The following is a 26,256-nucleotide window of genomic DNA, read 5'->3' on the forward strand; positions in this document are numbered from 1 at the left end:
AGTTCCACTTCCGGCGTATGAGGCGGTGACAATGGGAGCAGCGCGGGCGGCGCCGGGAGGCAGCTGACAGGCGTCTGCGGATTCGCTTCATGGCCGCTCTCCCGGCCCGCCTGGGATCTGTGGGGAGTCGGGGAGGCCGCGGCGGCCTGGAGCTGGAGCTGGAGCTGGGGAGCCGAACGGAGACCTGTGCACCGCGCCTCTGAGGCGCAGCATGTGAAGCGGAAACGGCATCCAGTGCCGGGCGAGCCTCTCAGCCGGCCGGGATGGCTACCACGGCCGAGCTCTTCGAGGTGGGCCCCGGCGGCTCTTCAGGGAGTGGCAGGCCCGGGGTTTGCAGGCAGCTGGGTGGGCGGGCCGAGGAGCGGGCGTTCGCTGGCTGCCCTGGAGGAGCCCTCGGGAGAGAGGTGCGAAACTGAGGGGTTGGGGTGGCGGATCCGAGTCAGCACGGGCGGAGCGTGAAATGGGGGAGGGGTGGCTTGGGGCCGAGGTGGGCTGGGCGGCCGTGCGGCAGAGAGGCGAAGCCGGGCGTCCGAAGCGAGGAAGGTTGGTTTTGTCTGCGGGGGCAAGAGGGGAAGTCTGGAAGGTTCGGGCGTTGGAAGATGTCTACTCGGGATGAGGAGTGGGAAGGGCTGACTCAGGACGAGGAAAGAGAGCCAGGAGCCTCAGGCTGGGCGAGCCTTGTCTTGTCGCTGGGATCCTCGCGGCAATAATAGGAGGAAGCCACTTGAGATAGGGACTCTTGGGGGCTTCTCGTTTTGAATAATTATTACATTAGTAAGGTTGCAAGTGGCATTCATATGCCTGCCAGTTTAACCTGGCATTTGAAAAGGCTGGGACTTTTTTTTTTTTTTTTTTTTTTGGACAATAGGACTACTTACCTCTTTCGACTGAAGGAAGGCAAAATTCAAGTGAACACTTTATTTCATGTAATAAACTCAAGGCAATTACGTGTATTACAAAATAAAACCAAAATGAACACTAAAACTAACGTTTCCTATACATAATACACGTTAATTGTATTATATGCATTTACGTGTATTGTAAAATCACCTAACTGCAAGCTAGAGAATCCTTAACACTTAATAGTGAAAGTACTAATGTCTTTCCTTGAGCGTTTTCGGTATGTAAACCTTAAAATTTAATTTCGTGAAGTCCGCTGTAAGAAGCGGTGATAAAAGTTTGAGATAATAGAATAGGAAAACTCTAATTGGACTACCAGACAATGAAACCTATAAAGCATCTCCTTGTGTGAAAGAAGTGAAAACAGATAAAAAAGGAAAGACCCCTTTTTTGTGTGTGCTTGAGTTTCACATTGAGTAACAAAAGTGTAATAATTAAGACTGTAATCTGCAATAAATGAAAACGGTATCCTTTTTCTGCCTAAGATTCAGCAGTTTTTGTGGCTTACAATTTGAATGCCACAGTTTCATTAACAAATGAAACTTTACATTGGTTATTGTTACTATATTTTGCATGTCAGTCATCTTCTGGATAGATAACACTTTTTTTGAGAGGAGTAACTTATATGTTATTGTTATAATAAGTTGTAATAAGACAGTAATTTGTGAATGAAGGATTGTAATTACAAGAAAGACTTAAGACATACTGTACTTTCTCAGATAAATGTTGAGAGATGTGCTGCATTAATTTTTGTAATTCCAAAATTGTGTCATCTGTTCATTGACACAAGAACGAGGAGACATTTTTCCTGCTAAGAACTTTTACTGAGTCCCTGGGCAGAGTACTAAGTAGTGCTGTGGTTCCTTGTTTTATTTTTCACATCTTATAAAGGGAGAAAACGATGAAGTTGTTTGAGATCTTTAATTAATACATTTGCTGACAAGCCAGCTCTTACCAGAAAACTATCATATGTGTTGTCATACAGTTCATAAGAAAGACATTATCCTTTGAGTTTAGCCTGCTTGACAATTTCAGTTGTGCCTTGGACCATCTTATGTATATTTTTACTTAAATGTTTTACATTATTTCAGTAACTTATTTGGAAATGTGTTTGATTCCCAGGCGCCCCCCCCCGCCAGGGGAAGGGAAGGAGATGGGGAAATACATATTTTAGCTTTCTGGGGTCCTGTCATTAGGTTAAGTAGTGAAACCAGATTAGGATTGAACATAATTTAGTGAGACTCCAGTTACATGGTAGCCAGAAAGATTCAGTGATGATAGATACAGTAGTCCTTAGACTACCCTTAGGCCAGAGGATTTTTAGAACAAATTTAAACATATTTATAGATCTTAAAACTTATGTGATTTTTTTTTCCTGACTGTATATAGCCTGTTGCTTCATCAAAATTAAAAGCGTAATTGTTACAATTAAGTTTTAATACTTATAATTAAGAAGTGCATCTATCTTTTCTGATAGGGCTATGAATCCAGGCCTCCAGTCTACTCTACTCTTGTGTAAGTTTTCAGCCCCAAGTGAAAAGTTGATCTCTTTGCTTTGGAGGGAGGAGGAGGAAAAAATCCTATCACTGCTCAGTTTCCCGCCATAGCATCTAGGTTGTAGTACAAGTCACAGGAAGTATCTTTTTCTCCTGCTTGCCTTTCTTAGTCAAGGCTGGAGAGCTGTGGGAAACAGAAGGCAGGGTGTAGTCAAGGATATTTGGTTTTTATGCATCCTGATTTTCATGCACTACTAAATAGAATTGTGCTTTCATTTTTCATGTTAAGTTAAATGAAAACAAAATAAAGCTTTTGAATCCATGAAATTTAATTGTGTAACTCTTACTTCTTTTAAAATCTTGTTGGTCCCATGACTCTTAACAAAAACAACCTAAACTGTAATGTTTTCTCAGTTGACTGAAATGATTTAGTAATAGATGATTTGGCTATTGTAGTTGTGTATATCCTGGAAGTTTCTCGGAATACCTTCTTAGTTTCAACCTTTGTTGACAGATCTTTCTGAAAAGATCCATCTACAGTGTTTTTAAATCTCAGGATGGACATTCTAAATAGGGATCCTTATGTGGTGTGGATAAATTTTATCTTCTACATATACAAAGTGGCTGGACTCAGAAATTTTAAATCTTTTTCTCTTTTCTTTGTTTTTGAGACTGGGTCTCAGTTGCGCAGGCTGGAGTACAGTTGTGTGATCACTGCTTACTGCAGCCTCTACCCTCCAGGCATAATCCATCCTCCCACTTTAGCCCCCAGAGTAGCTGAGACTACAGGTGTCTGCCAGCACACCCAGCTAATTTTTAAAAACTTTTTGCAGAAACAGGGTTTTACCATGTTGCCCAGGCTGGTCTTGATGTCCTGGGCTCAAGCAGCCTACCCACCTTGGCCTCCCAAGGTGCTGGAATTACAGGCGTGAGCCACCATGCCCCACCAGTTCTTTTTATGTTGTTGCAAATATTCCTCTCCTTTTCTTATACTACTGAGGACCTTCTTTTCTCATTTGCTTATTTTTTCCCCCATGATTCTTCCCTTTTCTCTGTGTAGGCGACCATTATGGGAGAGTTCCTAGTTAGTAACTAGGGTTAATTATTCGTTCATTCTACAAATATTTGTTGAGTACCTATTAAGTTCAAGATAAGGTTCTGAAATTAATGAGGCTGCATGTCTCAAAGGGCATGTCATAGAAATATTAATCCTACGAGATGTGCTGCAGAAACTAAAAAGGGTTCAGTGACCAAATTAGTTATGGAAATGAGCATAGTCTGTTTCATTGGAGATTTATAGTGTACCTTAATAGGTTAAAGATTCTGAGAAGTCCATTTTCCAAACTTTTTTCACAATGAGACTGTTTTCTTTCTTTTTTTTAGAGACTTTTATTTTTTACTGCCTGTTAACATAATTTTGTGAATTTGGAAAATATTATGTATAGAACCTGCCCTTATTATCAAATAGAGGGAGAGAAGGTAGCTAGATATTTGATTCCTTACTCTAAAAATAAAGTTATAAATGGTTTCAGAGAGGTCTGGATAAAGTGCCATAGGTATTGAGAGGATGGGAGGATTACCTCTAGAAGAAGGAAAGGATCAGAAGGTGTCATTTGAATTATCTGCAGAGGATAAGTTAGATTTGAGTTTGTGGAACTAGGTGGAGGGGCTTTTCAGTAAAGCAGACAATAAAAGCCAAGACAAAGGGAGGGTGTAGGCCCTGGAGATAAGGGGAGTGTTCATTTTGGCTGGAGTATAGCGCATATAAAGAGGAAGAATGGCATGTAAGGTAAATTGGGGTTTAATTGTGGATGTCCTAAATGTCAGGATTAAAAATTCATATTTTTTCTTTCTGTAACTATAGGTTCTTTGATAATAGTGCTTGGGGTCAGGTAATTTTGCTATGATAGCAATGGTTGTTTGACTTCCAAATTAAAGTGTGAAGATTGAAGAATGCATTTTCCCACATTTATTTGTCTCAGTTCTTCAAACTAAATTATCAAAGCTATTTAAACAGACTTGTTGAAAACGATGTCTCTTGTTCAATTAGCTAGCCAGGTATATACTATTGAACATGAGATATACAAGTAAGGAGCACCCCATTACTGTCAGGGTGCTGAAATGCTATTTATTTTAACCATATTTGTTGTTAAGTAAGTGTTTATAGAACTTGGCTACCAATTGTAATATCTTGTATATGATAAAATGTATTCATTCTGCAAACATTGAATGAATGTCTAGGCCAGACATCATTCCAGGTACTAGAGTTAAAAGATGGTGAATGAAACATCTGGTTGAGGGAGATGGACATATTAATACATTAATACAGTGGGCGTACAGAATCTTTTCCAGGTATTATTAGGAAAGGTTTAATTTAATAATGGCATATAGAAATTGGATGTTCATGTATGACTAGAAACTTAAGGAGATGGGTATTCCAAGGCAGGGACACAAGATGACTCCAGTTTGTTGTAAGGTGAGGCAGTTGAGAACAGTTAGGATGTGAATGTGCATGTTTTAAGAATAGGAGTAGTGGCAAGGCATTGAGACCATCAGTTTTTCTGTTTTTTGAGGCAAGGTCTTACTCTGTCACCCAGGCTGGAGTGCAGTAGTATAATCACAGCTTACTGCAGTGTCGACCTCCCGGGCTCAGGCGATCTTCCCACCTCAGCCTCCTGAGTAGCTGGGACTACAGGCATGTGCCACCATGCTTAGCTAATATTTTATTTTTTATAGGGACAGAATGTCACTATATTGCCCAGGCTATTCTCAAACTCCAGGACACAAGTGATCCTTCCACCTCGGTCCTCCCAAGGTGTTAGGATTATAGGCTTGAGCCACTGTGCCAAGCCTGGGGGGAAGTTTTAAGAAGGCGTTTTATACATCATGCAAGAGGGCTGCTGACCTTACTTTTTTTGGGTAGGGGTTGGTGAGACAAACAATTTTAATGTTAGTGTGAAGAATGGCCTTCGATGGGGAAGACATTGTTAGCTGGGAAAATAGGGATCATGGGCAACCTGACATAGTTTCTGTCATTTGATAATGGCAGTTCTTGTCATTTGGTAGTGTTCCAAAATTATCTATTGACTGATTAGGCAGGTGAAAGTCTAACCTAATTCAATGGAGGCAGAGAAGAAATTTGAAAAGACATTTCAGAGAAAGAATCAAAGGAATTTGATTACTGAGCAGTTAAAATTCCAAATTTGTGAACTTTGGAAAGGAAGTAGTTGGTGATTCATTAACTGTGACAGAGAAAATTAGAAGGACCCTTTCAGGGGGAAGAAATAACACGTTCATTAAAAATATGTACATATTTACACTTTGAGTTTTTAGCAAGACATTCTGGTAAAGAAGTCCACAAGGCAAATGGAAATGTGAGTTAGTAACTCAAAAAGAGATCACAGTTAGAGATAACAGTTTGGGAAGTATCATTTTATATGGGTGGTAATTTAGCTGGGAGGTGGATGACATCTATCAGCTCTGTCCCTTACTAGTTGTGTGATCTCAGGCAAGTTACCCACCTCTTTGTGCCTCAGTTTTCTCATCTGTAAAATGGGAAAAATAATAATATCTACTTCAGAAGTTTATTTTGATTACTGAATTGGGTTGAGAAATTTAAATTGCTTAGGAGAATACCATTAAAAGAGGAGTATCCATTTTGAAAAATTAAGTGGCAGCCTCTTTCAATTTAGGTGGATTTACATGAGAGCTAGATTGAAGCTCTATTAGGGAGGGAAAGCCTTCAGTCTTCTCAGTCTAAGCTGACTCAGAGTAATTGATCGAAGAGGTAGGAGAGGGTTACAAAAAGGGGCTGTGGAAGGTTATATTTTTCAGAATGGCTCCAAGATCTGCCATTCTACATTGTGATGTTTATGTCCCTCCCATAGGGAAGTAGGGTCTATGCTCACTTCTTGAATCTGTACAGGTCTATGACTACAGTAGAAGTGATGCTTATAGTGATTTACAAAGGCAGGCCCCATAGAGGGCCAGATGGATCACCTTTGATGACCTAACCTCTTGGACTCGAGCAGCTATACCAAGAGAAAGCCCAAGCAGCCCTTTGAAAGAACCAAGGCCCTTCACCTTGGCTCTGGCTGAACTCCCAGCCAGCAGTAAACATCAGCTTGCCGTCTTGGAAGAGTATCTTCTAGCCAAGTTGAGCAGCCGCCGTTGATTTCACCTGGAGCAGAGACCACATTTCCCTGCTGAGCCCTTCCCAAATCACAGATTTGTGAGCAATATGATTATTGCTATTATAGGCTGCTAACTATTCGAGTGGTTGTTAGGCAGCAATAGATAACTGGACCGGAGGCTGATTAATTTCTTATTTACACCAATACCTAATAACCTTATTCTGGTCTTAGTGGAGAGAGTGATAGAGGTGGAGGTTGATGCTTAGGAATAATAGAATTCCATTTAAGTATTTTATGCTTTGGAGGTCTCCAGCCAAACCAACTTGGAAGTGAACTCTTGGAATAAGCAAGTAATTAAATTTAGGACAGTATTATAGAATGCACGTGTGTAATTAATCTAAGATCCTGAATTCCTGTTGTTCTCAGGAAATTAGATAGTTGAGGGGTGTATGAGAGAGATTTGAAAGAGTGATTGCCTTATTCTTTTAAAAGTCGATTGCAATTTAATGTAACACCCTGCAAATATAAAACTTACAAGTTAAATGAAAGTTCTAGTTGACTGATATATGATTTAAAAGTTTGATTGTTAATAGTTTATATATATATATTTAAAACTTCACAAACTTTTCTGATGCTATTTCCTTGAAGCTGAAATATGAAAATAAGAGAATATAGTTGTTTATATATATATCTTTGCTTATTCGGGATATAATAAACCAAAGAAGCAAATGTTTCCTTGCTTCTCTTGTTTAATTTCATCTCAAAAGTATTTATTAAATGCCTGTAAAAATATTTAATGTGTAATTTTGTAAATATACTTAATTTTATTTTAAATGCTAATGGCAGATTTTATTAAATATTTTAAGTAATAATTTACACAGTCTATATAATGTTAAAGGCATTATAATAGAGTGGGAAAAGTCTCTGGGTTAGAATACTGGTTTAGTATTTTATAAGACTAAAATTTCATTTCCTCAGTTTCCTTATATGTAAAAATGAGGTGAAAGAGCTGGGCTATGATGATATTTAAACATTCTTGCACTACAAATTTTAAACCTAGTTATATGATTCTGTTGAGACTAGTATAAAAGGAATTGTAACATTTTATTACCTCTCCCTTTTGGACATAGACATCAGATATATTACTTTATTGTTCAAAATAAGATATAGACTAGCCTGGAAAAATATTTTGCTTAAGAGAATCTAAAATATTTTGTAAGAGTCTAAACTACCATCATTTAGATAGTCTTCAAAACAATTCTGATAACATAATTAATTGGCTAATTTCATAGTTTACAGGGCTTCAAGATTGGATGTTAAAATTGACTTTAATTTTAAAAGGTAAAATTATTTATCTTGTAGTGTCACAAGTAGTTTTCAGACGTACTGTTTCAAAATTTGTCTTATATTTGTGTCTTAGTGTGTGTTATTTTTCTACCTTTTCTTGCTATTTTTGAAATCCATTTTGCTAGCCTGAGACAAAACATTGTGTGGTGCTTTTTAAAAAATCGGTAGTCAATAAATATAATTTATTTGTTAATATGCAGAAAACATGTAAAGAATCTCATCGAAAATCAAAGAAAATGGGGTTAGAAAGTAGAGGCCAAATGTAAAATTATTTTAGTTCTTTGTTGTGCCAGAATTGTATTAGGCTCATATTTAGTTTCTGTTAGAATCTTGGATTGATAGTAGCATGTAATGCCTATTCTTTATTTCTGGGTTATGGAGTGGTGGTTTTGCCTTTCTGGTTTTGGATATATGGTTCAGGGGCATGTCTTTCAAGACCTGCTGCAGTGGTTCCAGCCATGGCCCCCAACTAACTAGTGTTTTGGTGTGCCCAGCATTGTTTTATTGACTACAGCTGAAAAGCAAGAGAAATGTATGACACAGCTCCCCTTGCTTTCAATTTAAGTATAGAGAAAAGAGTGAAACTTATGAAAATGATTATGTCAATAAATGACAAAATGACAATTACTAATATTCTTTGTTGGGATTTGAACTTTTAAGCTTCATAGGGGTTTAAGAGTGGAGAAAGCAGTGGAGACCATATAGGGAAGGAACCCTTCAAAGAAGAAATGGGAATGAAGCCAGGTTTTGAGTAATGGTTTAGCAGTGTTTGAATTGTTGGAGGAGAAAGGGCATACTTGGTGGGGTGAGTTACCTGGCCACAGGTTAGGAAGCAGGAGTAGCGTGGGCTTGAAAAGAAGACTGGAATAGTCTGATAGAAGTGTGGCTATTCGTTTTGAGGTACAGAGCAATTTGGGTGGGTGGTATAAGTTAAGAACCCTAAAGGGTAGGCATAAGAGTGTGAACTTGGCTGCCTGTGGTGGCTCACACCTGTAAGCTGAGCACTTTCAGAGACTGAAGTGGGCAGATCAATTGAGGCCAGCAATTAGAGACCAGTCTGGCCAACATGGCAAAACCCCGTCTCTACTAAAAGTACAAAAATTTGCTGGGCGTGGTGGTGCACACTTGTAATCCCAGCTATTCAAGAGGCTGAGACATGAGAAATGCTTGAACCCAGGAGGTGGAGTTTGTAGTGAGCCGAGATTGTACCACTGCATTGCAGACTGGGTAATAGAGTGAGATGCTGTCTCAAAAAAAAAACTGTGTGAATTTGATAGTATAGTAGCAATTATATAGGGAAGTTTGACTAAAAGGAGGTAGTGTTTTAATGATTTGTTAGACAGTGATCCATAATAAATTTAAGGAAAATATATGATAGGAGGTATTTTTGAACTGATGGGTTAGTTGGTTTAACAGGATACAGAAATATCTCTCTGAAATGACCTGAGACTTATTTTTTTTTACCTAGGATGGGGAAAATATTCTAGTTTCTTTGAGTTTGTGGGTGGTTCCAACACAATCTATTGGATCTACTTTTGGGAATGGAGATAGAAGAAAATATAAAAGTTGGATTTTTGTCAAGGAAGCAACATTGTTTAAATTAGGGATTTATTAATGACCAAGGATTGACATCCAAGGGATTTTTCAGTAGAAATGACCACAAACACCATTTAACAAAATACTTAAATTTCTGAGATACATGTGCAGATCATGCAGGTTTGTTACATAGGTATACATGTGCCATGGTGGTTTGCTGCACCCATCAACCTGTCATCTACATTAGGTATTTCTCCTAATGCTATCCCTCTCCTAGCCCCTTATCTTCCGACAGGTCATGGTCTGTAATGTTCGCCCTCCTTGTGTCCATGTGTCTCATTGTTCAACTCCCATTTATGAGTGACAACATGCGGTGTTTGGTTTTCTGTTCCTGTGTTAGTTTGCTGAGAATGATGGTTTCCAGCTTCATCCATATTCCTATAAAGGACATGAACTTGCCCTTTTTTATGGCTGCATAGTATTCCATGATGTATATGTGCCACATTTTCTTTATCCATTCTATCATTGACGGACATTTGGGTTAGTTCCAGGTCTTTGCTATTGTGAACAGTGCTGCAGTAAACATATGTGTGGATGTGTCTTTATGGTAGAATGATTTATAATCCTTTGGGTTATATGGGATTGCTGGGTCAAATGGTATTCCTTGTTCTAGGTCCTTGAGGAATCACCACATTGTCTTCCACAGTGACAAACACCATATTTTAATCTTACAATTGGTAACATTTGTAAAGCATATAAAATCAGTTTAATGGAGCAATATAACAACCAATTATGTAAAGCTAAATTTAATATGATAGTATCTTAGTGCATAGTTCTTAGATTTTGTTTTGGCTTGGTAATTTTTGCTTTTGATTACTGTAGTAAAACAAAGTGAAGCTATACCTTTGTCAGGCTTATAAAATTTTAAAGGATTTAAAAATTGTTTACAGGTATTTGTATTACAGGGAATTGTTTGAGCAGTCTCTTGGAGGATTTGGTCATTTGGATGTCTTAGGATGTGTTAATTTGGCTATCTTTTTCTCATAAGCCCCTTTGCAGCAAGGTAAAGTATTAGAAAGCAAGGCATTAGGATTTATTTGCTTTTATAAGGAGAATTAAAAAAAAATTTTTTTTTTGCTTTTTTAGAACTTCCATCCCTTAGGGATCAATTGCTGATTTCTCTTAAACCCTTGTGATCATTTTTCTCTGAGGATAACATGCACTTTGCTTCCAGGACACTGGACCTCTAATTTTCTTTGGTACCTCCTGCTTTCCTTTGTTGGATTGTTTTTCTCCTCTCCAAATGTTTACGGCTTTCTTCCTCCTAGATGATCTCATCCAGTCCTTAGGTAACCATCTATATGTTGATGATTCAAATTTTATCAAGCTCCAGCTTCTTCTGTGTAGTACAGACTTCTTTTCCCATCTACATGCTCTGTGTTTTTCTTATATATCGAATAGGCGTCTACAGTATAACATATGTGGAACGAAACTCTTGTTTCACTGCTCCCTCATCCATCTCCTTCACTGATCTTCCTCATCTCAGTAATTAGCACCCCCATTCACAAAGTTGTTATAGCTGCAAACCTCTACCTCTATGAGTAATCTTTGATTTCTTTTTTTTCTTAACATATCCAGTCTATCAGCAACTTATATGAATGCATGCCTTAAAACCTCTTGAACCTGACTGTTTCTCAGCACCTTGGCCACTGCAACTTTCATCTGAGTCACTGCCATCTGTTGACTGGACTACTAAGGTGTTGCAGGTTGGGTATTTTGGGAAGCAGTCTTTGAGATAGTTTAGTGTGCAGAATATTTATTAGGAAGTAACCATGGATAAACATTTATGAGGAGGCAGAGCAAGGATGCAAGATTGGGCACGTGGAGAAGTAGAGTTACAGTATTGGTCCAATGGCAGTGTTGATGGCTCCTGTGGGGAGGTCTGAAACTAAAATGACCTGTCAGAGTTATCTTGCTTTGGGCCAAAGTGGTCTGACCCTTATATTCCCATCTTAATCAGCCATTGGATATGGACTACATTGGGAAAGGCATGACATTTGGTGAAGAGGCTCTTTGCATCTGGCGAGGTCCCTGAAAATACTGCCTGTAAAGGCTTTTTGTTGACAGCACTATTAGCAGTTAGGGCAAGTCGCTTCTTGAAGGGCAATCTGGGTAACACATCATTGTGTTCACCACAGACCACCCTTGTTCAACTACTAGACTTCACTTCTTCATATCCATTTGGGGAGCAGCTCTTGTAACATTCTGATCGGATCTTATCCTGGAGGAAAATTAGAAGAAGGCTAGTGAGATGAACTGTGGCCCCCACTGCTACAGCTGGTCTCAGAGTTGCAACTGATATTCGCTGTCCCACACCTCTGCTATGGATTCTAACTTCGCCTTACCTTCAGCCAGTACCTTTGATGTTCTTGATGTCTTAACTGGTTACAATACTGTTTTTAGGCCAGGGTTGTAATGCTTGTCCATACATTTTCAGAATTGGTTGAGGGAGTGTTAAGAGATCCCCAAGAGGATCATCTGTGTGCCAAACATACTGTTCTCTGCCCCCATTGGGTATTAGCAGCCCTGTCTCATCCTAATCATCATGGTTGATTGCCCTGGCCAAAGGTGATCACTCATCTTTTCCTTTATTCCCTGGATATAAGGAGCCAGTATGACAAACCAGTATTTATAGTTACAGTTTAATGACACTCTGTGTTCATAGGCTAAAAGTGTTCCTTCTTTGGGGACCAAGAATTCTAATCCTGAAGAACCTAGAGTCACAGGGATCCCAAGCACAAATTGGGAGTCATGATAAGTTAACCCACTTCCTGCTTTTACCCTTTGTTGCCAGACTGCTGTTTTTCCTATGGGAGTCACAACGTCATATTTTTAAATTCAGAATATATGCTGCATCTTGGAGGATAGTGCTTCATCTTAATAGAGTACCCCTCTGAACTGGTGCTTCAGCTGTTTCTTCATCAGGCCGTTGCAGTGCTCTTTTAGTCTGCCTACCTCTGTTTGGTGTGGTTTATGATATGACCAGTGAATCCCGTGATTACCTCCTTTGCTGTAAACTGGGTACCTGGGTCTTTTGGTCTGATGTGATATGTGGAGTCCTGTGCCAGAGGAGGCAAACCCAACTCAAATGTTTCTCGTTATCAAAGTAAAATATTCTTTCTTCTTGTGTAGAAAGGACCCAGTGTAGTCAACTTGCCAATCATGTGGTTAGTCTTGAATGGGGCTATTTTAGGGGCTTAGAGCTGGTCTCTGTCACTGTTAAGCTAGATATTTGGTTTCACAGTAGCTGGATCAGCTTTAGGAAGAAGGACCCCTTGCAGTTGGGGCCATCTTCTGTCTGTATGTCTGCTTTGTTCATGTGCTCAATGTGATAATGCCAAGCAAAGTTATTTTTTTCTACTTGGTTGCTTAGTTCCTCTTTCATGGTACATGTTCTCTGGTGCTAACATGTTATACAAAGATTTTCATACTTTGCACCCAATCGCGTATATCTGTCTGTCTTAGTCAGCTCAGGCTTCCATAACAAAATGCCATGGACTGGATGGCTTCAACAATAGAAATTTATTTGTCAGTGTTCTGGGGGCTGAGAAGTCCGAGATCAAGGTGCCAGAAAGGTAGTTGTCATGCTGAGGCCTCTTCTCTTAGATCGTAGGCACCACCATCTCACTTTGTGCTGACGTAATCTCTTCTTTGTGTGTGCAGAAAGAGATTGCTTTTTCCTGTAAGAACATAAGTCCCATCATGTGGGCCTTTACCTCATGACCTCATCTAACACTGATTATCTCCCAAAGGTCCCATTTCCAGATACCATCACTTTGGGAGTTAGGCCTTCAACATAAGAATTTTGGGAGGACAGTTCTTTCCATATTATTGTCCATATGCCTCTACTCTAAACATCCTTGTCCTTGGTCTTACAATCTTACTTACTCCTCTGATAGCTACGCCATTTGCCATTTCCTGTGTAAGGTGGTATCTCATGGTAGTTTTGATTTGCATTTCCCTAAATATTAGTAATGTTGGGCATCTTTTTTTTTTTTTTTTCTTTTGAGACAGAGTCACTCACTCTGTCACCCAGGCTGGAGTGCAATAGAGTGATCTTAGCTCACTGCAACCTCTGCCTCCTCGGTTCAGGTGATTCTCCTGCCTCTGCCTCCCAAAATGCTAAGATTACAGGTGTGAACCACTACAGCCAGACAATGTTGGGCATCTTTTCATGTGCTTATTGACCATGTATATATCTTTGGAGAAACATCTATTCAGTCTTTTGCCTATTTTTGAATCAGATTACTTGTTTTTGTTGTTGAATTTTGAATCAGATTACTTGTTTTTGTTGTTGAATGCTTTTGCATTTGAATATCCAGTTTTCCCGTCATTGTTTGCTGAAAAGACTACCATTTCTCTCTTGAATGGTCTTGGCACCCTTGTCAAAAATTATTTGACCAAATATGTGAGGATGTTTTTTTCTAGGCTTTCATTCTTTTTCTTTTCTTTTCTTTCTTTCTTTTTTTTTTTTTTTTTTTTTTTTTTTTTTTTTTTTGAAGTTTTAAAGGTTTTCGTGTTTATTTATAATTACAATTTACATTACTCCAACAGCAGAGCCCCATTGCTATGTTCTAATTCTTAGCCATGAAGTCCTGCAAAAATAAACCCAAGCTTTGACAGTAACTTAATCAATACAGAACTGAAGCCTTTGTAGCTATTAGAAGAGTTTAGTTCCCAAGGTGCTTATGTTGAACAAAATGACATGTCACTCAGGACGCATGCATATACTAAAGTTCTGACCCATCGACTCATGCAACAAATGTAGACCCTGCCCTCCCTCCACCCACCTTTAAAACAAAAACGCAAAAGAACGGTGTACAACAGAGGGAAAATATCCTCTTGGTCAGCTGACCTTGCAAAAAAGACTGGCTCATTTCCAAGTAGATGAGAACACCAAAGTGTGTGGCCAGAGTCCAGCAATGACTGACTGGCACAGGTCAGAGCCTGGCAGGGACCACCAAAGGGCCAAGGCGCCACAGGGTCTCATCCCAATCTCCAACTCCGGCCTGGAAGCTTATGGACACCAGGCTCTGTGCAGCAGCTCCATGGCTGGTATCCAGGGCCACTGGCCGCTATTCCCAAGTGCTTCTAATCCACACACCCCTGGCCAGTCCCAACCTTGGCAACATTACTGTGGGTGTCATCAGGGTGGTCTGGTTCACTGATACAGCATGATTCATAGCACAACCCCTTCCGTGCCCTTCACCCACCTGCCCCCCTTCCACACCTGTGCTGGCCCTGCCTGACTCCTGAGACCCCACCCTTGGCATTGGGGGTGCCAGGCCAGCAGCACTAGGGGCCATGGTTGCAGAGATGCACTTGGCTGCCACATCTGCCAAATGAGATTTGGTTTCACTTTTAAAAGTCAAAGCTGTCATTAAAAAAAAAGTCACAAAGTAAGGATTCAGCTTTAGCTATAGAAACCTTTTTGCAAAATACCAAAACCTTAGAATTAGGTTATGCGCAACTAAAGGAAACATAGGTAATGACACCTCATAGAGGTTACCCATGAAAACCTTTCCTAGACTTTCTACTCTTTTTCATTGTTCTGTGTGTCTGTCTTTATGCCAGTATCATATACTGTTTGGATCAGTGTAGCTTTGTAGTAAGTTTTGAAGTCAGGAAGTGTGAGCCCTGCTGCTCAGTTATTTTCCAAGATTGTTTTGAGCTTTTTGGGGTTTCTCATCTATTTTTGAATAAAACGAAAAAAGGCATTGGGATATTGACAAGGATTGAGTTGAATCTCTAGATCACTTTGGGTAGTATTGACATTGTAACAACATTAAGTCTTCCAGTCTGTAAACATAGGATGTGCTTCCATTTATTTGTGTCTTCTTTGATTTCTCTCAAAGTTTTACAGTTTGCATTGTACAAGTATTTAACCTCCTTGGTAATCCTTATTTTATTCCTAAGTACTTAATTCTTTTTGTTGCTATTGTAAATGGAATTGTTTACTAATTTCATTATTTTTTAGATTATTCATTGTTAGTATATAGAAATGCAAACTGATTTTTCAGTTTTTCGTTCACCTAACAGTGTATTTGTATCTTTTAACCAGCCTCTCTTCTTCTGTCCCCCCACTTTGCCTTCCCCAGCCTTTGGTAACCACCAATCTACTCTTACCCTATGAGATCAACATTTTAAAGTTCCACATATGAGTGGGATCATGTGGTATTTGTCTTTCTATTCCTGGCTTATTTTACTTAATATAATGTTCTCCTGGTTCATCGTATTTTTCAAATGACAAGATTTCCTTCTTTTTAATGGCTGAGTAGTATTCTGTTGTGAGTATATGCCTTATTTTCTTTATTCATTCATCCATTGATGGACACTTAGATTGATTCTGTGTCTCAGCTATTGTGAATAATGTTGCAGTAAACATGGTGGTGCAGATATCTCTGATATACTGATTTCATTTCCTTTGGATATGTATTTGGCAGTATGATTGCTGGATCTTTATGGTATTTCTATTTTTAATTTTTTCAGGAACCTCAATAATGTTTTTCATGATGGCTATGCTAATTTACATTCCCATCAACAGTGTGCAAGGGTTCCCTTTTCTCCACATTCTTACGAACACTTATCTTTTGTCTATTTGATAATAGCCATTCTAATAGGTGTGAGGTGATACCTTACTGAGGTTTTAATTTGCGTTTCCCTGATGATTAATGATGCTGAGCATTTTTTCATATACTTGTTGGCTATTTGTATGTCTTTTGAGAAATGTCTGTTCGTGCCCTTTGTACATTTTTAAAAATCAGGTAATTTGTTTTCTTCCTATTGAGTTGTTTGAGTTCCTTATATACTTTAGATAAACCCCCTACCAGATGTATGGTTTGCAGATATTTTCTCCTGTTCTGTAGGTTGTATATAATCACGTTAGTAATGCTGTTGAATTTGGTTTGCTGATATTTCATTGATGATTTCTACATAAGCGTTTATAAAGGGATATTAGTCTGTAGTTTCCTTGTACAGTCTTTGTATGGCGTTGGCATGTCAGGGTAATGCTGGCCTCATACAGTGAGTTAGGAAGTGTTTCCTCTTTCTAAATTTTTTTGGAAAAGTTTGAGAAGGCTTGATATTAGTTTTATAAAATGTTTAGCAGAATTCAACAGTGAAGCCATCAGTTCCAGGGCTTTTCTCTGTCTGGAGATTTTTGATTACTGATTTAGCCCCCTTACTGGTTATAGGTTTATTATTTTCAATTTTTTTCAGGTAGATTTTATGTTTCCAGGAGTTTTTCTATTTCATCTAGGTTATTAAATTCATTGGCATATAATTGTTTATAATGCTGTCTTATAAGCCTTTTTGTTTCTATAAAATTGGTAGTAATGTCTTCACTTTCATTTGTGATTTTAGTAATTTGAGTCTTCTCTTTCTTCTTGGTCTGTTTAGCTAAAGGCTTTTCAATTTTGCTGATCTTTTCTAAAAACCAACTTTTGGTTTCATTGATTTTTTTTTTTTCTATTTCTCTATTCTCTAATTTGTTAATTTCTGCTCCAGTCTTTATTATTTCCTTCCTTATGCTAGCTTCAGGTTTAGTTTTTCTTCTTGTTATTGTTACTTAAGTTTTTCTTTTTCTAGCAGCTTAAGTTTCAAAGTTATGTTGATTTGAGATATTTTTATTTTTTAATATAAATGTTTCTAATTGTAAATTTACTCCTTAGCACTGCTGTCACTGTGTCTTATGTTTTTGTATGTTGTGTTTTTATTTTCATTCATCTCTTAAGTATTTTCTAATTTGCCTTGTAATTCCTTCTTTGATCCATTGGCTTAAATCCTCTGGCAGTCACTTTATCCAGAAGGAGAGGGGCTTGCAAAAATGGGGAAGGTGCAACAACAAAGGCCACCCGCCACTTTATGCCTCTGGCAGCTGAAGCAGCAATTAGCCCTCAGAGAAGGGATCCCAGATATTTGGAGGACAGGGTCCTTTTTGCCCATGCTGGCTCCTACAAAGCTGTGTGCAGGTTGTTCCAGTAATATGTGCACAGCACTCTGCCACAGGGCTGGGGTGGGACCTGGGTAGCTGCTATAGTGCTAAGAGCTGAAATTGACCAAAGTTAACCATGTTTTCTTGTCTTACCCCTGGGAAGATAGAAGCCTTCATTATCCTACAGAGTTCCAAAACAGAAAGATTCTGTCAGTGCAGTTGTTACCTAGATGGGGAGGCAGATTTACTCTGCCATCTTCCCAGAATCCTGTTTTATTGATACATAAACATGCTCATTTATGTGTTGTGTATGTTTGCATTTGTACCACAGTGGCAGAGTTGAATGGCTGTATGTAACAGAGACTCTATGGTCTGCAAGCCTAAAATACTTGCTATCTGGTCTTTTAAGAAAAAAATTGTAGATCTCTACTTTAGATTCTTTTTTTTTTCTGAACGGAGTCTCTCTGTCAGCAGGCTGGAGTGCAGTGGTGCAATCTTCGCTTACTGCCATCTCCACCTCCTGGGTTCAAGTAATTCTCCTGCCTCAGCCTCCCGAGTAGTTGGGACGACAGGCGCGTGCCACCATGGCCAGCAAATTTTTGTATTTTTAGTAGAGATGGGGTTTCACCATGTTGGCCAGGATGGTCTTGATATCTTGACCTTGTGATCCACCCGCTTGAGCCTCCCAAAGTACTGGGATTACAGGTGTGAGCCACTGTGCCCGGCCTACTTTAGATTCTTAAGGGTGGCATTAATTTTTGCCATCCCACATGATTAACTATTTTGGCTGGACAGGGGCAATTTTAGAGATTTTTTACTTGGGCTTCCTCATTATAGTAGTTCTTATTCTGTAGACCAAGGACCCAAATGTTGGAGTCATATCAGCTACTAAGTGTGTCTGTCACTGTTAAACATACGTAGACTGCAGAAATGACCACTAGGTATGCGCATGGATATATCGGTTTGATTCTGCCAGATCTTGGCCAGGAATCTGTTACCTGGCCCCCATATGTTCTCTCTCTGACGTGGTCCCTGATGCTTTTAGGGCCACGTAGCACCCTATATCCAACAGATTTCAAAATATTTGCGTGTATCCCTTTCCTTATTAAAGTAAATGGCTGTAGCTCCTTTTGTGAGAAGGAATAGCATAGGAGAGTTATTGTGTATAGGCATTCCCAGGAAGAAGGTAGGCAGGAATTGTGACTTTGTCACACTGGTCCTGCCACACTTGGCACAGTGCCTGCTGCAGAGCCAGGGTTCTCAAATTATTGGCTGAAGAAAATATATATGTACAGCCACCTGTCTAAAGTAGTAGTACTAGCATGAGTCTAAATGTGCTTTGAACCATGGTTGCCCCCATAAGGCACTTTTGTGTGCATTAGGAAAAGACTCCCCCTCTGAGTAGGTGCACTGCAAAAAGGCCAGTCTTCTGGGCAGACCAGTTGGGAAAAGACACATAAGAACTGATTACTAAGAATTTACACAAATATGTATGTCAGTAAAATGATAGGGAAAAGGAACATGATTACTATATGAAGTTTTTTAATGGAAGTATTGTAGATTTTTGGAAGGGCTGACTACTTCCTCAAGTAATTTCACAACTGTAAAATGAATTGGTATTAATAGAACCTACCTTGTAGACTTATTGCTTACCATAATACATATTGAGTGTGATAAAGTGTAAAATGCTAGGCAGTACCTGGCACTTAGTATGTACTTAAAAACTTTAGCTGTCACCACCATTTCATTATATAGGGCATTTCATGTGATGGCCAGATTTTCTAAAATTTTTAAGTAGCTTAGTTTCTCGAGTTCTAAGTACTGTAAATATAAATTCATCTTGATTCAATATTTCTCGATTTTAGATGTATGTTAAACATTATTAGATTTGCATCAATTCTTGTTACATCAAAAGTGAGGCAGACTAGAGGCTGATTATGTAAATGATGATATGTTGCTAAATTAGTTTGTTGTATTTCAGGGTGCCAAATTTTTTACTTTGCAAGGATATTAATTCATCCTTAGGACTTAATTCTTAAACATGTCAGTACTTTATATCTTTAAAAGTTTAAGAAAAAACTTTGTAGATATAAAAGTTCAAGTTGGAATCACTAGCAAATGCTGATCACTAGTTTAAGTTACATGCTAGGTAGGAGGCAATATGTGATATCCATTTACATGAAAGAGGGTAGTATGAAATGTATGTAAATTAGTGTGTATTAGTCTAAAAATGTATTATATGCTGATGGTGGACATTCGAATTTTTATTTTCTTGATTGAACCTTCTCGATATCCTTTTTAAAAACTTGGTTGTTTTTTTTTTTAAGAAAATTATAAGATTTTGTATCTTGCTTTTTTCATCAGCTTTTATATGTTAGGCTTTGTTCTCATTTCTAAACTTTGTACATGATTATGATTTTAATAGGAATGTTGTTATTCATCCTGTGAGTTTACCCTAATTTGTCAGTTATGGCTTTGTGAATATTATTTATGTAAACAATTTCTTAGTATTATACATAATGCTCAATGAACATTCTGCAGAAATGTTTGCATTCATATATGCTTTTCCCTTAGATTTTAAAAGTAGAGTTACTGTTAGGGTGTGCAAGCATTTGTAACACTGTTGATATTACCTAATACTTACCAGTGGCCTCCAAAAGATTATACCTGTTGATATTTCTAACAATGATGAGAGTGTGAATTTCAGTTTATCCTTTCCTGCCTTCCTCATTATAATTAAAAGAAGAAAACTTTGTCAGAAGATTTTTTAATTGAAAAAAAAAAAAAAAAACCCTGCATATTTTAATAATATAAATGTATTTAAATAGTAATTTAATTTCATTTTAAGTTTGTACCTAGTAGAAGCTGTTTTAATTTTATAGGTAATATTAAGTACTTGTATATGAAACTTTTTTAAAGTGTATTTATTTCATAAACTAGGAGCCTTTTGTGGCAGATGAATATATTGAACGTCTTGTATGGAGAACCCCAGGAGGAGGCTCTAGAGGTGGACCTGAAGCTTTTGATCCTAAAAGGTGAAGTGAAAAAATAATTTTTCCCCTTAGATCTAATCTAGTACACATTAGTGTTAGAATGGAGATGACTATTGCGATTGCTTTCAACACTCCTCTGCAAGGATTTTAGTTAACAATTGGCCAATAAAAGATATAATACAACAGAGCATTAAAAGCTTGAGGTTTTGTTTTTTCTTTGACATTCTTTTAAAGAAGCAGTTTAACTGGTGTGCAGAAGGAATTTTATTGAGTATAAGAATTTAACATTTCTTCTAACGAGTCATAAATTAGAAATGGTTGGTTATACTTCTAAAATAAAAACATTAAATATATTGTTTTAAATATAGTTGTACATTGGGGAACAGAAAGTCACTGAACTCTGGAATGTATATTTTTATATGGTACATTTACCTTCTTGACTATTTTATAAAGGCTATAAAATGTCATTCTATTTTAGGGGTTTACTAGGGATTCTGGGTGAGGTTTTCATTCACCTCCGAGTTATTTCATCAAAAAGTCAATTAAGTCTGGCTATATTTTCTTTCTTCCTTTTCTTTTCTTTCTTTCCTTTCATTCCTTCCTTCTTTCCTTTCTTTTCCCATCTTTCTTCTTTCCCTTCTTTCTCTTGCTCTTGTTGCCCAGGCTGCAGTGCATTGGCGTGATCTCAGCTACCACAACCTCCGCCTCCCAGGTTCAAGTGATTCTCCTGCCACAGCCTCCGAGTAGCTAGGTTTACAGGCTTGTGCCACCATGCCCAGCTAATTTTGTATTTTCAGTAGAGACAGGGTTTCTCCGTGTTGGTCAGGCTGGTGTTGAACTCTCGACCTCAGGTGATCCACCCACCTCAGCATCTCAGAGGGCTCAGATTACAGGCGTGAGCCACCGTGCTCGGCAAAGCCTGGCTGTATTTTCAAATGTCATGTTTGCTTGAAAGCAATGTGGCCTGAACAAAACTATGAGGAAGTTATGAAGTTACAGAACAACTTTATCTTTTGATGAAGAAATTTCTAACAAGATGCTATAGAGAAAGTTAACATGATCATTCCAAGCTCTAGGAACTCTTCTTATTAAGACCTTCTTTATGATTATAAGTGAACTTATCAGTTCCTAAGGATTAATAATAGGTAGATTGACACATATTCAAACTTTCCTCTATTAGATTATTAGAAGAATTCGTAAATCATATTCAGGAACTCCAGATAATGGATGAAAGGATTCAAAGGAAAGTAGAGAAACTAGAGCAGCAATGTCAGAAAGAAGCCAAGGAATTTGCCAAGAAGGTACAAGAGCTCCAGAAAAGCAATCAGGTAAAGATTTTGTTAAGAAATGGGTATTTTATATATGCTGTGATATCTTGATTTCCTTCCAGTTTTAAGCTCTTAAAAAAAGTCTAGTCAGATGATAGTAACTGTCAAGATTTCTCTCTACTGCTTCAGTCCCATGGGTTGAAATATTAATCAATTGTTATCAGGTACTCTTGGCATTCGCTTTCTACAGAGCATTGGCTTAGGATCACAGTACTCTTTTCTCAGGATAGAGTTTTATCCGGTTGAGTGTGGTCCTTGATTCTCCTCTAACAATGCAAACTTTCAAGAATGACACTTTAGTAGACTTCTAGTTTTAGGGACTCTATTAGCTTGGATATTTAGGTAGTCATTTGCATTCTCTTTAATCATAAAGTAATATGAAATGAGCTATTGTCTGGATTAAATTTTCCCTAAGGAAAACCTGGTCTGGGAAGTTTCACAGAAGTCATGAGAGATACGCATCAGTGAGAATTCTAGTGTAACTGTAGGAAAAGTGTAACTATAGGAAAAACTGCCTCCATCTGTTTTGGAGTAAAACCAAATCACTAGATTGGTCCTGGGGCTAAGCAGGCCAAACTTCTTAATCATTCTTAGGTTCTAGACTTAATCTGGAACCTCTGAATCCCATTTACAGGCTGGGATTTATCTGGAATTTGATTACCACCCCCCCCTTTTGTTTTTTTTTGAGACAGAGTTTTACTCTGTTGCCCAGGCTGGAGTGCAGTGGTGTAATCTTGGCTTACTGCAACCTCCACCTCCCAAGTTCAAGTGATTCTCCTGCCTCAGCCTCCTGAGTAGCTGGGACTACAGGTGCATGCTACCACACCCAGCTAATTTCTTTGTATTTTCAGTAGAGGTTTTGCTATGTTGGCCAGGCTTGTCTTGAACTCCTGACCTCAGGTTATCTGCCTGTCTTGGCCTCCCAAAGTGCTAGGATTACAGGTGTGAGGTACTGTTCTTGGCCTTAGTGTAGTTTGGAAGATTGTTTAGCTTTGCCGCCTCTCAGGGATTAGCAAACTGATTTCTGCTAAAGTTTCAGTGTTTTAGATTCCATCACTTAAACGTATGTGGCTGTGAGAAATAAGGAAGTCAGTAATTTAAGATAAGAAATGCATTCTTGCCGGGCGCGGTGGCACAAGCCTGTAATCCCAGCACTTTGGGAGGCCGAGACAGGTGGATCACGAGGTCAAGAGATCGAGACCATCCTGGTCAACATGGTGAAACCCCGTCTCTACTAGAAATACAAAACATTAGCTGGGCGTGGTGGTGCGTGCCTGTAATCCCAGCTACTCAGGAGGCTGAGGCAGGAGAATTGCCTGAACCCAGGAGGCGGAGGTTGCGGTGAGCCGAGATGGCGCCATTGCACTCCAGCCTGGGTAACATGAGTGAAACTCCGTCTCAAAAAAAAAAAAAAAAGAAATGCATTCTTAAGTAGTTAAGGTGACAGGTTCCAAGTACTTCTAATGCAGTTTTCCCTTGCTAATAATAATAATAATAATGTTAAGCTAATAAACTCTGGAGCCAATCTGCCTGAGTTTGAGTTTTAGCTCTGCCACTTATCATCTGTGTAATCTCAAGCAATTTAAACTTTTCATGCCTCATTTTTTAAAAAATCTGTAAAATATGTTGTTGAGAGGATTATATAAGTACCTACATGTAATATGCTTAGAACAGTGTCTAGTCTGGCACAGAGAAAGTCCTCAATAAATGTTTACAGCTCTTCACCTCAATTAAGGTTAGAACAAAAGTCCCACACTGAATTATCAGCAATTCTTCTGTTGGCAGTTACAAGGCATTCATTGCACACAATTTGTGTATGCCACAGGCCAATGAGTATACGCCATGAGAAGGGAAAGAATATTCTAGAAAGTAAAATATACTTTTGCCTTAGTAGTATAATTACTACTATTCTGTTTTCAAAACTGAGAAAGAACTATTTTACTTTATATGTAAACATCACTTTGTAAATATTTAAAATAAATTGGTATATTTTACTACTGACTTTTTTTTTTTTTTTTTTTTTTTTTTATGTTTTTTTTTTTTTTCTTTTTTTTTTGAGGCAGAGTTTTGCTCTGTTGCCCAGGTTGGAGTGCAGTGGCATGATCTTGGGTCAGTGCAGCCTCTGCTTCCTGAGTTCAAGTGCTTCTCCTGCCTCAGCCTCCTGACTAGCTGGGGTTACAGGTGCCCACCTCCACACATGCTCAGCTAATTTTTGTATTTTTAGTAGAGATGGGGTTTCACCATTTTGGCCAGACTGGTCTTGAACTCCTGACCTCAAGTGATCTGCCTTCCTTGGCCTCCTACTGACATATTTTTTATTCTTTTCAGTTTAGTAGCAAGAGAGCTCTTTAGATGGTGATCCTATTGATACTTAGGTAATTGTTTTCAGAATCATTATTTGGGGCTAAATGATGTTGAATTTTTTGTTAAAACAGGAAGAGGAGTAAATAGCTTTGTTTGCTTTTTTGTTGATTAGTAAGTATACTTATGATAAATATGATTATTTTTAATAGTTTGCAAACAGGTTTTCAGATCATATCACCCTAATGAGCATGAATTTTGTAGATTATCTCATATATAATTTCTGTTATCATTAGTTAGTAGCAATGAGATTAGTGGTTTGGTTTTGATGTGTATTTACTTTCAAACTGAGCACACTGATTATATTTTATGCTTATGCACATTTTTCCTAGGTTGCCTTCCAACATTTCCAAGAACTGGATGAGCACATTAGTTATGTAGCAACTAAAGTCTGTCACCTTGGAGACCAGTTGGAGGGGGTAAACACACCCAGACAACGGGCAGTGGAGGCTCAGAAATTGATGAAATACTTTAATGAGTTTCTAGATGGAGAATTGAAATCTGATGTTTTTATAAATTCTGAAAAGGTAAGTGCTGTCAGAGGATAAAACCAATCACAGCATTAATAACAGTGCCCTAATTATGAGCTGCAATAATGACTTTCCAGAGTTAGACTTCAAATCACTGAGTAGCTGACTTATTAAAAGGTTTTATTGTTCTGGCATTTTTTGATGAAATTTTTTTGTGGCTTAAAATTGCGGTGGTAACTGTGTTCATAAGTATCTCACAGATGTCTTTCAGTAATAACAGAATTTCTGTGGTCTTTAAATAGTTACAGTCCAGTGGTGGTGTGGTGGTCTGACATAAATCATTGATAAGCTGAGATGCCATTCTGTAAAGGAATAAGGAATTCAGAACTTCTGCTTTTTTTACTTGAATAAAGATCTCTTATAAGGAATTAAAGCAGTTTGGACCAAGATGAATTGAAAAAAATTCTGAATTGTTTGTTAATCCTTTTCATGGCACTAGTCACTTACTCCTGGTCTACGGGTACATGGTATTAGTTGCTCTACAATCTTGAAAGAAGATAATATAGCTCACTTTCTTCCCCTCAGGGGAAAAAAAATCAAAATGCGTAAGAAAATGGACATTCTTATGGATCGTATGTGTACATCACAACATTGTCCACTCATGTATTGAATACAGTCTTTCTGAATTCTAGAATTACTCCATAGAATATTTCAGATAGTGGAATGTAAAGGCTAAGTATTATTGACATTAAGTTTGAATTAAGCAACACATTTTTTAAAAATAGAACTCTGTAGGGTTATAGAATTTATAATTTTTAGAGTTCTTTGAAAAATAGTTATGTGTGTCCTGATAATTCCTCTAAATAAAAGGTGTTTTTGAAAAATTTAGTAGTTTTTGGAGTATAGGTGGTTTTTTGGTTATAAGGATGAGTTCTTCAGTGGTAAATTCTGAGATTTAGTGCACCTTTCACCCAAACATTGTACGCTGTACCCAGTATGTAGTCTTTTATCCCTTATTCCCCTGTCAGCTTCCCCACTTAGAGTCCCCAAAGTTCATTATATTACTCTGTATGTTTTTGTGTCCTCATAGCTTAGCTCTCGCTTATAAGTGAGAACATACGGTATTTGGCTTTCTATTCCTGAGTAACTTCATTTAGAGTAATAGCCTCCAGCTCCATCCGTGTTGCCGCAAAAGACATTATTTTGTTCCTGTTTGTGACTGAGTAGTTTTCCATAGGATAACTATACCGTATTTATCTTTATCTGCTCATTGGTTGATGGGCACTTAGATTTTTTTCCATATCTTTGCAGTTGGATTCATTTCTGGCCTGGTTTTACCACTTAGCCATCCTTAAGAACTCATATGGTATTAGATTGCCAATTATTAGATAAACTCTTAGCTATCTCAATTTCTGGACTCTGTACCAGTCACCTTTCCAATGGAAAGAAAAGGAAAAAGCACCCACAGAGCTAGACCAATGTGTGATTGTGGGAGGAATTAGAATGGGATAAGATATCAACACATCATGTTATTTTTCTTCTTGCCCCCTAGTCATTTTTGTTTTTTTAATTGTTCCTTTTTAGAATCTTGTCTGGGTATGGTGGCCCATGCCTGCAATGCCAGCACTTTAGGAGGCCAAGGCAGGACGATTGCTTGGGCTTAGGAGTTTGAGACGAGCCCAGGCAGCATGGTGAAACC

At 38.3% G+C, this 26,256-nt stretch overlaps 1 protein-coding gene across 2 annotated transcripts in view; it reads left to right on the forward strand.

The window, feature by feature from the left end:
- Position 1: 1 nt before the first annotated feature.
- The window catches only part of EXOC5 (exocyst complex component 5), a 59,092-nt gene continuing 32,837 nt past the window's right edge, over positions 2-26,256 (forward strand). Inside the window, exons 1-4 of one of the 2 annotated variants that reach the window (XM_017531066.2) lie at positions 2-290; positions 20,346-20,440; positions 21,579-21,726; positions 24,420-24,614. In XM_017531066.2, coding sequence (XP_017386555.1) covers positions 264-290; positions 20,346-20,440; positions 21,579-21,726; positions 24,420-24,614 — 465 coding nt within the window. In that variant the 5' untranslated portion in view covers positions 2-263. Of the gene's footprint in view, positions 405-20,345; positions 20,441-21,578; positions 21,727-24,419; positions 24,615-26,256 lie in introns of both variants that reach the window. The other variant, XM_017531065.2, reaches the window with a different exon arrangement.

The sequence above is a fragment of the Cebus imitator genome, unplaced genomic scaffold, assembly GCF_001604975.1.
Source record: "Cebus imitator isolate Cc_AM_T3 unplaced genomic scaffold, Cebus_imitator-1.0 Scaffold70, whole genome shotgun sequence".
Lineage (NCBI taxonomy): Eukaryota > Metazoa > Chordata > Mammalia > Primates > Cebidae > Cebus > Cebus imitator.